Source organism: Haliotis rufescens, unplaced genomic scaffold (genome assembly GCF_023055435.1).
Source record: "Haliotis rufescens isolate VD_foot unplaced genomic scaffold, xgHalRufe1.0.p SCAF_15, whole genome shotgun sequence".
In the NCBI taxonomy this organism is placed as follows: Eukaryota; Metazoa; Mollusca; class Gastropoda; order Lepetellida; family Haliotidae; genus Haliotis; species Haliotis rufescens.
The window spans coordinates 25,120,022-25,132,565 of record NW_025963835.1 but is presented as its reverse complement, the minus strand read 5'-3'; the positions used below and the strand labels follow the sequence as shown (position 1 = coordinate 25,132,565).

The 12,544-nt window shown below is 40.1% G+C and overlaps 1 protein-coding gene across 2 annotated transcripts in view; it reads left to right on the top strand.

Annotated features, from left to right (window-relative positions):
• The window catches only part of LOC124151025, a 45,720-nt gene that overhangs the window by 18,418 nt on the left and 14,758 nt on the right, over nucleotides 1-12,544 (top strand). For both annotated transcript variants that reach the window (XM_046523265.2, XM_048396358.1), the window contains 14 exons: nucleotides 531-560; nucleotides 776-937; nucleotides 1,060-1,131; nucleotides 1,561-1,581; nucleotides 1,885-2,043; nucleotides 2,643-2,672; nucleotides 2,888-3,049; nucleotides 3,170-3,241; nucleotides 3,576-3,743; nucleotides 6,162-6,176; nucleotides 6,535-6,681; nucleotides 6,973-6,996; nucleotides 7,598-7,645; nucleotides 8,767-8,934. In XM_046523265.2, the coding sequence (XP_046379221.2) occupies nucleotides 531-560; nucleotides 776-937; nucleotides 1,060-1,131; nucleotides 1,561-1,581; nucleotides 1,885-2,043; nucleotides 2,643-2,672; nucleotides 2,888-3,049; nucleotides 3,170-3,241; nucleotides 3,576-3,743; nucleotides 6,162-6,176; nucleotides 6,535-6,681; nucleotides 6,973-6,996; nucleotides 7,598-7,645; nucleotides 8,767-8,934 (1,278 nt within the window). The remainder of the gene's footprint in view (nucleotides 1-530; nucleotides 561-775; nucleotides 938-1,059; nucleotides 1,132-1,560; nucleotides 1,582-1,884; nucleotides 2,044-2,642; nucleotides 2,673-2,887; nucleotides 3,050-3,169; nucleotides 3,242-3,575; nucleotides 3,744-6,161; nucleotides 6,177-6,534; nucleotides 6,682-6,972; nucleotides 6,997-7,597; nucleotides 7,646-8,766; nucleotides 8,935-12,544) is intronic.

The window sequence follows — 12,544 nt, the reverse complement described above, 5'->3', positions numbered from 1 at the left end:
TAGACATATTGATAAATTGCGAATGTATTCCTTCACCAGAAAAAAACCCGGGCATTCGGAAGTAAATGTCCCAGCTTTAATTGAATTGTAAGACCAAGATTTAACAGTTGAGTTATATAAACTGGCCTTTTGATATGAATCTAATGTTAATTTTTGATTGGTTAACGATCACCATTTTTTTCACATGAAACTTAACGTGTAGTAAACTGCAACCTCACAGAACGTGTTTAGTTTCGTAACCCACTGTTTTCCCACTGAGCCACCAGGGCAGGTAATTAAAGGATGTTCAATCTTACATGTCACGACTTCAGTTGTGTGTCTGCTGCACGTGGTCTTTCACTCGCACGCTTTCATCAAATTCATTTTGAATTTTTACCTTAAATTGTACTATTGTACAGCTTACTCATAGTGATGTCACAAAAAATCCTCTACCAACGTAAATAAGTCAGTTTTAATTCATTCAGCTTTATTTCAAGTTATTTTATGATAAAGAGTTTAATCTTAAACGATGTTTATCGTCTTCATTTCAGAACTTTTGACCACAACACCTTCAAACACAAGTGAGTAAAAACTAAAGACACAAAGTGACAGGGTTCCTCGGACTTATCAACTGTGTTTGATGAAACATTATTTGCAATGTACATACCATCCTGTCTACCTTCAAGTTACCATGGTTACACAACAATGATTCTTCCCTCCACTCTATTACGGTTTCACTATAATGTCTTCCTCTGTACACGTTACCAAGGTTTCACTATAATGTCTTCCTCCACAGCTGAGTGCCAGGATTCGGACACTCACATCAATTCGGACTGCTACTGGATGCGATGCAAAGATGGCAAGTGGCAGAGACCGGAACCAGCCATCACTGAGCACTGTTGCAGCACGTACAGCCCATACACGCCGGAAAACTGTGCCCTTGGTTTCTATGATACAGGTAAAACTTAGTTTTAGTTATTTGCTGTGAGTGTTGTTTTTTTCACATGTTTTTGTCATTGTCATTTCCGGTTCCAGTACAGAAGTTCTGTCCTTTTATTGTTTTCATATTTGTTTCTGCAGAACCGATTATGACTACGACAACGTCAACACCGTCGCCAACAACAACGACAGTGACAGAGCCAACGACAACTCGTATTTATACTAAATTACATTATCAAACGTTATATAACTGCTTGTTTATAGTCTACATGACTATAAATAAATGTACAATGCGATCGATTCTGACACTTCCGCAGTTTCCACAGACCTGTTCAGAGTCTCACTATATTGGTGCATAATCTTCCCCTCAAAATACAACATACAGACGACGGCGGCTTAAGTAAATAATTTTCGTTCACTGTATTTCCTCAATGATATGCCATCAACTATTCAACTGTTTCCTTTCGTGAAACAAGAAGTGAATTCTGGTAAACGCTGTTGCAAGAAGTAATCAGTTATATCATGGCTTATTCTGGGAGAAACGCCTAAAGTTACACCGGTTGTACGCATTTTACCCTTTAATAATGAAAGTCGATTGTACATGTTACATATGTATACACGTAGATATGTATCTTTTTTCAGTTCCAACAACCACACCATGCTGTAAGTTACTGTTAATTATTTCTTCTAAAAGTAGACGTAACCTCTCAATTTAAGCACTTGATTCAGTTGATGAAGACCTTTTGTTGATAAGGAAAAGCCAAACTGAAATCCTTGTCACAAGGGATGATGTACTGACTCCGAACAAATAAACCCTCAGTTTTGACTGTTAAGATCGATGTTGTTCACATATCTGCTTTTATTGAATTCGTAGATGATACATAATCAGCATATTCATCTTCCTTATAGAATATGACTTCATAATCATATGTGACATACTGACCATGCATGTCTCGTCTGTTTCAGTATGCCACACAATGCACCATAACCACGGCATCTGTGGTCAGTACGCCTTCTGCCTCGACTGTTTCAACAACATACAGACACTGACGGTGCGCGACGATTCCGAAACATTACTCTGTTGTACGTGGACGCGGTCGTCCCGATGTCTGCAGCTGTACCCTGGTATACAAACTAGTTTCAAACTTATCAACCTTTTATGACGAAACACTGTTGTGTGATTAGGTTCTTTGACATATTGATAAATTGCGAATGTATTCCTTCACCAGAAAACCCCGGGCATTCGGAAGTAAATGCCCCAGCTTTAATTGAATTGTAAGACCAAGATTTAACAGTTGAGTTATATAAACTGGCCTTTTGATATGAATCTAATGTTGATTTTTGATTGGTTACCGGTCACCAATTTTTTTAACATGAAACTTCCATAACGTGTAGTAAACTGCAACCTCACATATCGTGTTTAGTTTCGTAACCCACTGTTTTCCCACTGAGCCACCAGGGCAGGTAATTAAAGGATGTTCAATCTTACATGTCATGACTTCAGTTGTGTGTCCGCTGCACGTGGTCTTTCACTCGCACGCTTTCATCAAATTCATTTTGAATTTTTACCTTAAATTGTACTATTGTACAGCTTACTCATAGTGATGTCACAAAAAAATCCTCTACCAACGTAAATAAGTCATTTTTAATTCATTCAGCTTTATTTCAAGTTATTTTATTATAAAGAGTTTAATCTTAAACGATGTTTATCATCTTCATTTCAGAACTTTTGACCACAACACCTTCAAACACAAGTGAGTAAAAACTAAAGACACAATGTGACAGGGTACCTCGGACTTATCAACTGTGTTTGATGAAACATTATTTGCAATGTACATACCATCCTGTCTACCTTCAAGTTACCATGGTTACACAACAATGATTCTTTCCTCCACTCTATTACGGTTTCACTATAATGTCTTCCTCTCTCCACGTTACCAAGGTTTCACTAAAGTGTCTTCCTTTACAGCTGAGTGCCAGGATTCGGACACTCACATCAATTCGGACTGCTACTGGATGCGATGCCATGACGGCAAGTGGCAGAGACCGGAGCCGGCCATGACTGAGCACTGTTGCAGCACCTACAGCCCATACATGCCGGAAAGATGTGCCATTGGTATCTATGAAACAGGTAAAACTTAGTTTTAGTTAATTGCTGTGAGTGTTGTTTATTTCACATGTTTTTGTCATTGTCATTTCCGGTTCCAGAACAAAAGTTGTCCTTTTATTGTTTTCATATTTGTTTCTGCAGAACCGATTATGACTACGACAACATCAACACTGTCTCCAACAACGACGACAGTGACAGAGCCAACGACAACAAGTATTTATACTAAATTACATTATCAAACGTTATATAACTGCTTGTTTATAGTCTACATGACTATAAATAAATGTACAATGCGATCGATTCTGACACTTCCGCAGTTTTCACAGACCTGTTCAGAGTCTTTCTATATTGGTGCATAGTCTTCCCCTCAAAATACAACATGTAGACGACGACGACGGCCTAAGTAAATAATTTTCGCTCACTGTATTTCCTCCATGATATGCCATCAATCATTCAACTCTTTCCTTTCATGAAACAAGTAGTTAATTGGGTTCAAAGGTTTCTTATAGTCAAGGAATTATTTGTAAAACATCCTGTACTATTTCAGCAATGTGTTCTGGTAACGGGCTGCTACAACAGGGTTACAGTCATTGCTGGGATCTCTACTGTGTGAGTGGGAATTTGGCAACCCAACCATCTTTGACCCTCACATGCTGTGAAGAGTTTGTGATGCAGAACTCTCCCTGGTCCCAGGATTGCTACAACACGTTTCCAGGTAGTTATGAAATGTTGTTACCATATCTACACAGACCTCCTCCGTGGTCTTGTGGTAGAGCGTCCGCCCGGAGAGCGGAAGGTCCAGGGTTCGATCCCGGGCCGCGTCATACAAAAAGACGTTAAAAGATTGTACTTGTTGTTACCCTGTCTGGCGCTCGGCATTAAGGGGCTAAAACAAGGACTGGTCGGCTCGGAGTCAGTATACTGTGTCTGAGTGGGGTATTCATGTTAAACTGCGGCATGGTATCTCAGTGAGCTAGCACTATAAATCGGCATCAGTCCGGACTAGTACAAGCAGCCACACACACACATACACGTGCATGCACGTCGCTATATAAGTGCAATAATCTTGGACGCGACGTTAAACCCAATTTCACCTCACCTCACCATATCTACACACTATGTTCACACTGTCACAAACCATATCCACACATTCACACAATGCCATCACAATAAAACACCATGTCTCCACAATCACACACACGATGTCCACACAATCAAACATCGTGTCAACACTTACACAAACCATATCCACACGATCACATCATGTCCCCCCCACACACACGCACGCACGCACGCACGCACGCACCCACGCACCCACATACACACACTCACACGATGTCCACACAATCAAACATCATGTCCAAACCAACACAAACCATATCCACACATTCACACAATGCCATCACAATAAAACAGCATGTCTCCACAATCACACACACGATGTACACACAATCAAACATCATGTCCAAACTAACACAAACCATATCCACACACTCACACACGATGTTCGCGAAAAGGTGAGTGTAGTCTGCCTCACCGGTGGCACCCGTCATAAACACATCCAAGGGCAAGTCAATTGTTCACCTGAAAAACCACGGGAACATGGTACAAGTCAAAGTAGGAAAATGCATCGGACATAATTCTTGTCACTGATGCGTCAAATTTGGAAATTACCACCGCATGTCTACCATACAATCGAACATGCTCTATTGTACCTCAAAGGCTGTGAATGGCTTGAGCTGCAGGAATATTGCTGAACAGAAGGAAAAAGTTGAAGTCATCCCTCTTCCTATACAGTCTTTATGTATAAACCTAATTATGAAAGAGATGAGGCGGTCTCTCTGATCTCCTTTATTTCTAGTTGAGGTGGGTAAATCAGCGGCAGGAAATTGACTAGTTGATGGTTCAGTAAAGTTCAGATGGCATTTGCCTCATTTTTGACAACTGACCCGAAGCTGTGAAGATATATATGTTACTGTATCTATAGTCATTATATTTTGTAACAAAAGCTCCATGGATAAAGGAATGAAGTTTTCCATAAGTTGTCATGTGGGATAATGGTGTACAAAGTTGAAAAATCAAATACTTTTACAGAATTGAACATGGTTCTTATCTGAGATTGTAAAACGTCAAGAAACACATTTGAGTTTATTAGAAATCACATGGTTTTAATCCCACTTGTCTCAGGTACGTTCTCTGAATATAAAGAAAGTCATTCCTTGATTGTATTAAGGATTATGGTTAACCGTCAGAATGGGGATTTGGTGGTACATTTGCTTGACCCAGCATTATATCTCATTATGTACGGATTTTATATTGAGCTTTGGAATCCAGTACAAAAGAGGAATGTAAATGCCTACAACACAGAAGCCTCACACCATCACACACTCTGCCTACAATATTTCACACTCTTCTAACACCATCACACACTCCGCCTACAAGATTTCACATATTCTCATACCATCACACACACTACCTACAACATTGCACTCTATGTTCACACCATCACACACTCTGCCTGCAAGATTTCACACTAATTCTCACAACATACCACACTATTCTCACGCCATCACACACACTACCTATAATATTTCACACTATTCTCACACCATCACACACTCTGCCTACAATATTTCACACTATTTTCACACCATCACTCACTTTGCCTACAACATGACTCACTTTTTTCAAACCATCACACACTCTGCCTATAGGATTTCACACCATTCTCATAGTATCACACACACTACCTACAGACAGGTGTAATACTGCTGAAATAACGAAATAACACACGCGAAATAACTTATTTACGCACGAATTGTACCCATTTGAAGGCAATTCATAACTTGTGGACATGCAGAGCAAGCCTACCCTTTTCGCGAACACCTAGTGTCATCACTGATTTTCAGGGGTCCATTCATATAATTTCTACAGCTATTTGCCCTTTACGCCAAGTGGAATCTGTTTTGGCAGAAAATCTAGGCTGGTTATTTTCCCATTAACAATTGATAGTTTACGCTTGTTCACAATGTTTATTTGAAAGAAGTTATGTCCACATAGTCAAACAATTTCTTGGTATGACAATGAACAAAGTGTAAAAGTTTATAAACAAATGACCTTTCTTTCCTTTCAGAACTATACCATCCACGTAAGTTCATGTCAACCATCGTGTATAATGTATATAAGAAATAAAGATATACTGTCAGATTGGTGCACAGCCAGTAAATCGATGACGTTGCTATGTGTACATGTAATATTTTATAACACTTTATCAAAAGAATTAAGTTTTAGAATAATAAATAGTTATGAATATAAAATAATACTTTTTAAGACAGCAAGACATGAAACGTAAAATTATGAGTAGATACTTGTAATGTAATTCTGTAAAGATATACAAAATAAAATTTTGAGTAAACCTATTTATATTAACTCATTTGATATTTAACTTTGCTTATACATATATAGCCTATACATTTTACTGCTCAATACACATGTGTTATTATTAGGATGTACTTCTGATGAGGTGAATGGCTGTGCGTATCGCAAGTGCTCGGGCGGTCGCCTTATGGATTTGGTGTGGGCAGTTATCTCGGAATATTGTTGCCAACCCGAAAATCGCCTCGACATGGCCTACAGTGAGGGCGGATGTGATGGTATGAACCTTATTACTAAGACAATGTTGATTGTAATGACATGTAGAACTGGTGCCTTGAAAGATTCATCGCCGGTGTAAGAACAGAAGATGGGGTGTACCAAGGACCAGTCGCACTTCAGCTTTTATTGCTCATAGTAGCAGTCGAGTGATTGTTTTGTTTTAACTATTCACAATATACCGTTCATAATACCAAGGCAACCTTGGGATTTTAATTATTATTTGTTTGGAAGACATGATTACATTTAGTGATGTCAAATAAGTAAATAAAGGTTTCCTCTTCTAATTTCAGTGATGTTCCCTCCTACTACGACAGGTAAGACATTTAGTTGCCGTGAAAAGTCCCGGGAAAATCAATAGCTTGTGTTCAGTTCTGCTCTACCATCTTCCGTCGGTAGCGGTGCCCTTTGCCAACATCTATCCGGAAACCGTTGATATGATGAGGTTATGTTTCTGCAATTAGCTGCATTCCATAATAGCTAATAATATTTTTGACATTCGATTTTCAATTTGGTAAATGCTCTTTTGGTCGTAAGCATATTGAATATCCTTTTCTGTGGCTGTCATCGTTCAGGGCCAGGTTATTTGTTAAACAGACTGTTCAGATATGAAACTTGGTATTTCCAATATGTTTTCTTCACTGTGAAACAGGGATGTGTTTTATCGTGGGTTCTGAATTCATCGATCATCAGCAAACGATGTATATAGATGTTTTTGGTTTCACAGGAACATTTCCTAATTATACTCTCTGGCATATCTGGCAGCGCCACTAGACGTGCGAATTTGTATAGGTGGACTTTGACGGTACAGGACACTTTCTAACAAAAACATGCTTTTCATGAAGGTGAAAATGTTTTATCAGGTTCCAATTGATAAATTGTCTGTCTTTATATTGTTTTCATATTTTTGTCCTGTAGAACCGTCAACGACAACGACGACGACAACGGCAACATATCCAACATCAGGTATTTAAACCAAGTTACGTTATCAAATGTTATATAACTACTTATGGTCACAGTAAACATCTCTTCATAAATACATGTAGAATGTGTCATGGAATCCTAGACACGTGAAGATCCGGGATAGAATAGATCTTCAGGAACCCATGCTTGCCGTAAAAGGCGACTATGCTTGTCGTAAGAGACGACTAACGGGATCGGGTGGTCAGGTTTATGCATGTCACCGTATCTCAATTGCGTGGGTCGATGCTCATGATATAAATCACTGGATTGTCTGGTCCAGACTCGATTATTTACAGACCGCCGTCATATAGCTGAAATATTGCAGAGTGCGGCATTAAACAATAAAACAAACAAATAAACACGGAATCTTAGAAAGGACATTTTCTCATTGATGCGTATATTAATGCCACTTTTACACATTTTAGATGGAGCGACAACGCAACATATTTTGACCTTGAAATGTCACGTTGTCGCATTATCATCTTTTTGAAAAAAAACCCCTTAACATTATTCAAACCGCGACAATGCGACAAATATATAGAAAGTCTCGGTGTCGCGTATTTTCGCTGTCGGGCTTTGGTTATTCATGATATTTTCTGCTTTTGTGGAAGGGCGAAAATGTCTCATCTAGGAGTTCCATACTATTAGTTATTCTTCAACTCTGTCCTTTCGTGAAACGAGTAACGAAATTGGGTTCAACGCCGCTTCGAACAGTATTCAGTTATATCATGGCCTATTACTTGGAGAAAACCTTAAAGTGACATATAGGTCATACACATTTACTCATTTAGTGAAACCCACAAGCTCAGATAACTGCTCCTACATCAAAGAGTATATTTAGTACAATTGGAAAGCTCTCGTTAAACATCGTAATTTTTGCATTTCAATACAGGATATGGTGTGCATAACGAATACTAAAATATGTCGTAGTTTTCCATAATTGAAATCAAGAGGTTGATGAAGCCGTGTTATTGATCCCAGCAATGATGCCTCTGAACGTGCTCACATAATTCCAAGCTAGTTAACATAGCAGCACTGACATCCATATCAATATCAATAACATCAAACGTATGTTAAATGGATTTACTCTAGTCCAGGAATTATATTAAACGTTCCCATTTCAGCTATGTGTTCTGGTAACGGGTTGCTACAACAGGGTTACAGTCATTGCTGGGATCTTTACTGTGTGAGTGGGAGTTGGGCGACCCAGCCGTCTTTGACCCTCACATGCTGTGAAGAGTTTGTGATGCACACCTCTCCCTGGTCCCAGGATTGCTACAACACATTTCCAGGTAGTTATGAAATGTTGATACCATGTCTTAATAGACAATGTCCACACTATTCCCGAACAATAACACTGTCAACACAAGCACACACCATATCCAACCAATAACACCGTCCACACAGTCACACACCATATCTACACAATAACACTGTCAACACAGGCACACACCATATCCAACCAATAACACCGTCCACACAGTCACACACCATGTCTACACAATAACACCGTCCACACAGTCACATACAATATCCACACAATAACACCGTCCACACAGTCACACGCAATATCTACACAATAACACCGTCCACACAGTCACACACCATATCTACACAATAACACCGTCCACACAGTCACACACCATATCTACACAATAACACCGTCCACACAGTCACACACCATATCTACACAATAACACCGTGAACACAGTCACACACCAGGTCCACACAATAACACCGTCCACACAGTCACATACAATATCCACACAATAACACCATCCACACAGTCACACACCATGTCCACACAATAACACCGTCCACACAGTCACATACAATATCCACACAATAACACCATCCACACAGTCACGCACCATGTCCACACAATAACACCGTCCACACAGTCACATACAATATCCACACAATAACACTAGTCTCCACACAGTCACGCACCATATCTACACAATAACACCGTCCACACAGTCACACACCATATCTACACAATAACACCGTGAACACAGTCACATACAATATCTACACAATAACACCGTCCACACAGTCACACGCCATATCTACACAATAACACTGTCCACACAGTCACACACCATATCTACACAATAACACCGTCCACACAGCCACACACCATATCTACACAATAACACCGTGAACACAGTCACACACCAGGTCCACACAATAACACCGTCCTCACAGTTGCACACCATGTCTACACAATAACACCGTCAACACAGTCACACACCATATCTACACAATAACCCCATCCACACACCATATATATACAATAACACCGTCCACACAGTCACACACCATATCCACACAATAACACCGTCCACACAGTCACACACCATATCCAACCAATAACACCGTCCACACAGTCACACACCATGTCTACACAATAACACCGTCCACACAGTCACATACAATATCCACACAATAACACCGTCCACACAGTCACACGCAATATCTACACAATAACACCGTCCACACAGTCACACACCATATCTACACAATAACACCGTCCACACAGTCACACACCATATCTACACAATAACACCGTCCACACAGTCACACACCATATCTACACAATAACACCGTGAACACAGTCACACACCAGGTCCACACAATAACACCGTCCACACAGTCACATACAATATCCACACAATAACACCATCCACACAGTCACACACCATGTCCACACAATAACACCGTCCACACAGTCACATACAATATCCACACAATAACACCATCCACACAGTCACGCACCATGTCCACACAATAACACCGTCCACACAGTCACATACAATATCCACACAATAACACTAGTCTCCACACAGTCACGCACCATATCTACACAATAACACCGTCCACACAGTCACACACCATATCTACACAATAACACCGTGAACACAGTCACATACAATATCTACACAATAACACCGTCCACACAGTCACACGCCATATCTACACAATAACACTGTCCACACAGTCACACACCATATCTACACAATAACACCGTCCACACAGCCACACACCATATCTACACAATAACACCGTGAACACAGTCACACACCAGGTCCACACAATAACACCGTCCTCACAGTTGCACACCATGTCTACACAATAACACCGTCAACACAGTCACACACCATATCTACACAATAACCCCATCCACACACCATATATATACAATAACACCGTCCACACAGTCACACACCATATCCACACAATAACACCGTCCACACAGTCACACACCATGTCTACACAATAAAACCGTGAACACAGTCACACACCAGGTCCACACAATAACACCGTCCTCACAGTTACACACCATGTCTACACAATAACACCGTCCACACAGTCACACACCATATCTACACAATAAAACCGTGAACACAGTCACACACCAGGTCCACACAATAACACCGTCCTCACAGTTACACACCATGTCTACACAATAACACCGTCAACACAGTCACACACCATATCTACACAATAACCCCATCCACACAGTCACACACCATATCCACACAATAACACCGTCCACACAGTCACACACCATATCTACACAATAACACCGCCCACACAGTCACACACCATGTCCACACAATAACACCCTCCACACAGTCACACACAATACTGCAAATTGGGATTTCTACTTTTTGCCAAAATATCCTACCCCAAATTTGACATAGATGTTATCGATGAGGAAGTCCAGCATTTCGCATTTTGTATTCTCGGTAAAGTTCAGATGCCATTTGCCTCATTTTTGACAACTGACCCGAAGCTGTGAAGATATATATGTAACTGTAGCTATAGTCATTACGTTTTGTAACAGAAGCTCCATGGATCAAGGAATGAAGTTTTCCATAAGTTGTCATGTGGGATAATGGTGTACAAAGTTGAAAAAATCAAATACTTTTACAGAATTGAACATGGTTCTTTTCTGAGATTGTAAAACGTCAAGAAACACATTTGAATTTATTAGAAATGACATGGTTTTAATCCCACTTGTCGCAGGTACGTTCTGTGAATATAAAGAAAGTCATTCCTAGATTGTATTAAGGATTATGGTTAACCGTCGGAATGGGGATTTGGTGGTACATTTGCTTGACCCAGCATTATATCTCATTGTGTACGGATTTTATTTTGAGCTTTGGAATCCAGTACAAACGAGAAATGTAAATGCCTACAACACAATAGCCTCACACCATCACGCACTCTGCCTACAAAATTTCACACCCTTCTAACACCATCACACACTCTGCCAGCAACATGACACTCCGCCTACAATATTTCACACTATTCTAATACCATCACACACACTACCTACAACATGGCCCGCTAGTCTCACACCACCACAAACTCTGCCTACAATATTTCACACTATTCTCACATCATAACACACTATGCCTACAACATGACACACTATTCTCACACCATCACACGCACCGCCTACAACATTTCACTCTTTTCACACACCATCACATGCTCTGCCTACAATATTTCACACTATTCTCGCAACATCACACACTATTCTCACACCAGCACACACACTACCTGCAATATTTCACTCTATTCATACACCGTCACACACTTTGTCTACAGCATTTCATACTATTTTCACACCATCACACACACTACCTACAATATTTCATACTATTTTCACATCATCACACACTTTTACTACAGCATTTCAAACTATTTTCACAAGATCACACACTTTGCCTACAACACTTCACACTATTTTCACACCATCACACACTTTGCCTACAACATTTCACACTATTTTCACACCATAACACACTTGGTCTACAATATGACTCACTTTTTTCACACCATTACACGCTCTGCCTACACGATTTCACACCATTCTCATACAATCACACA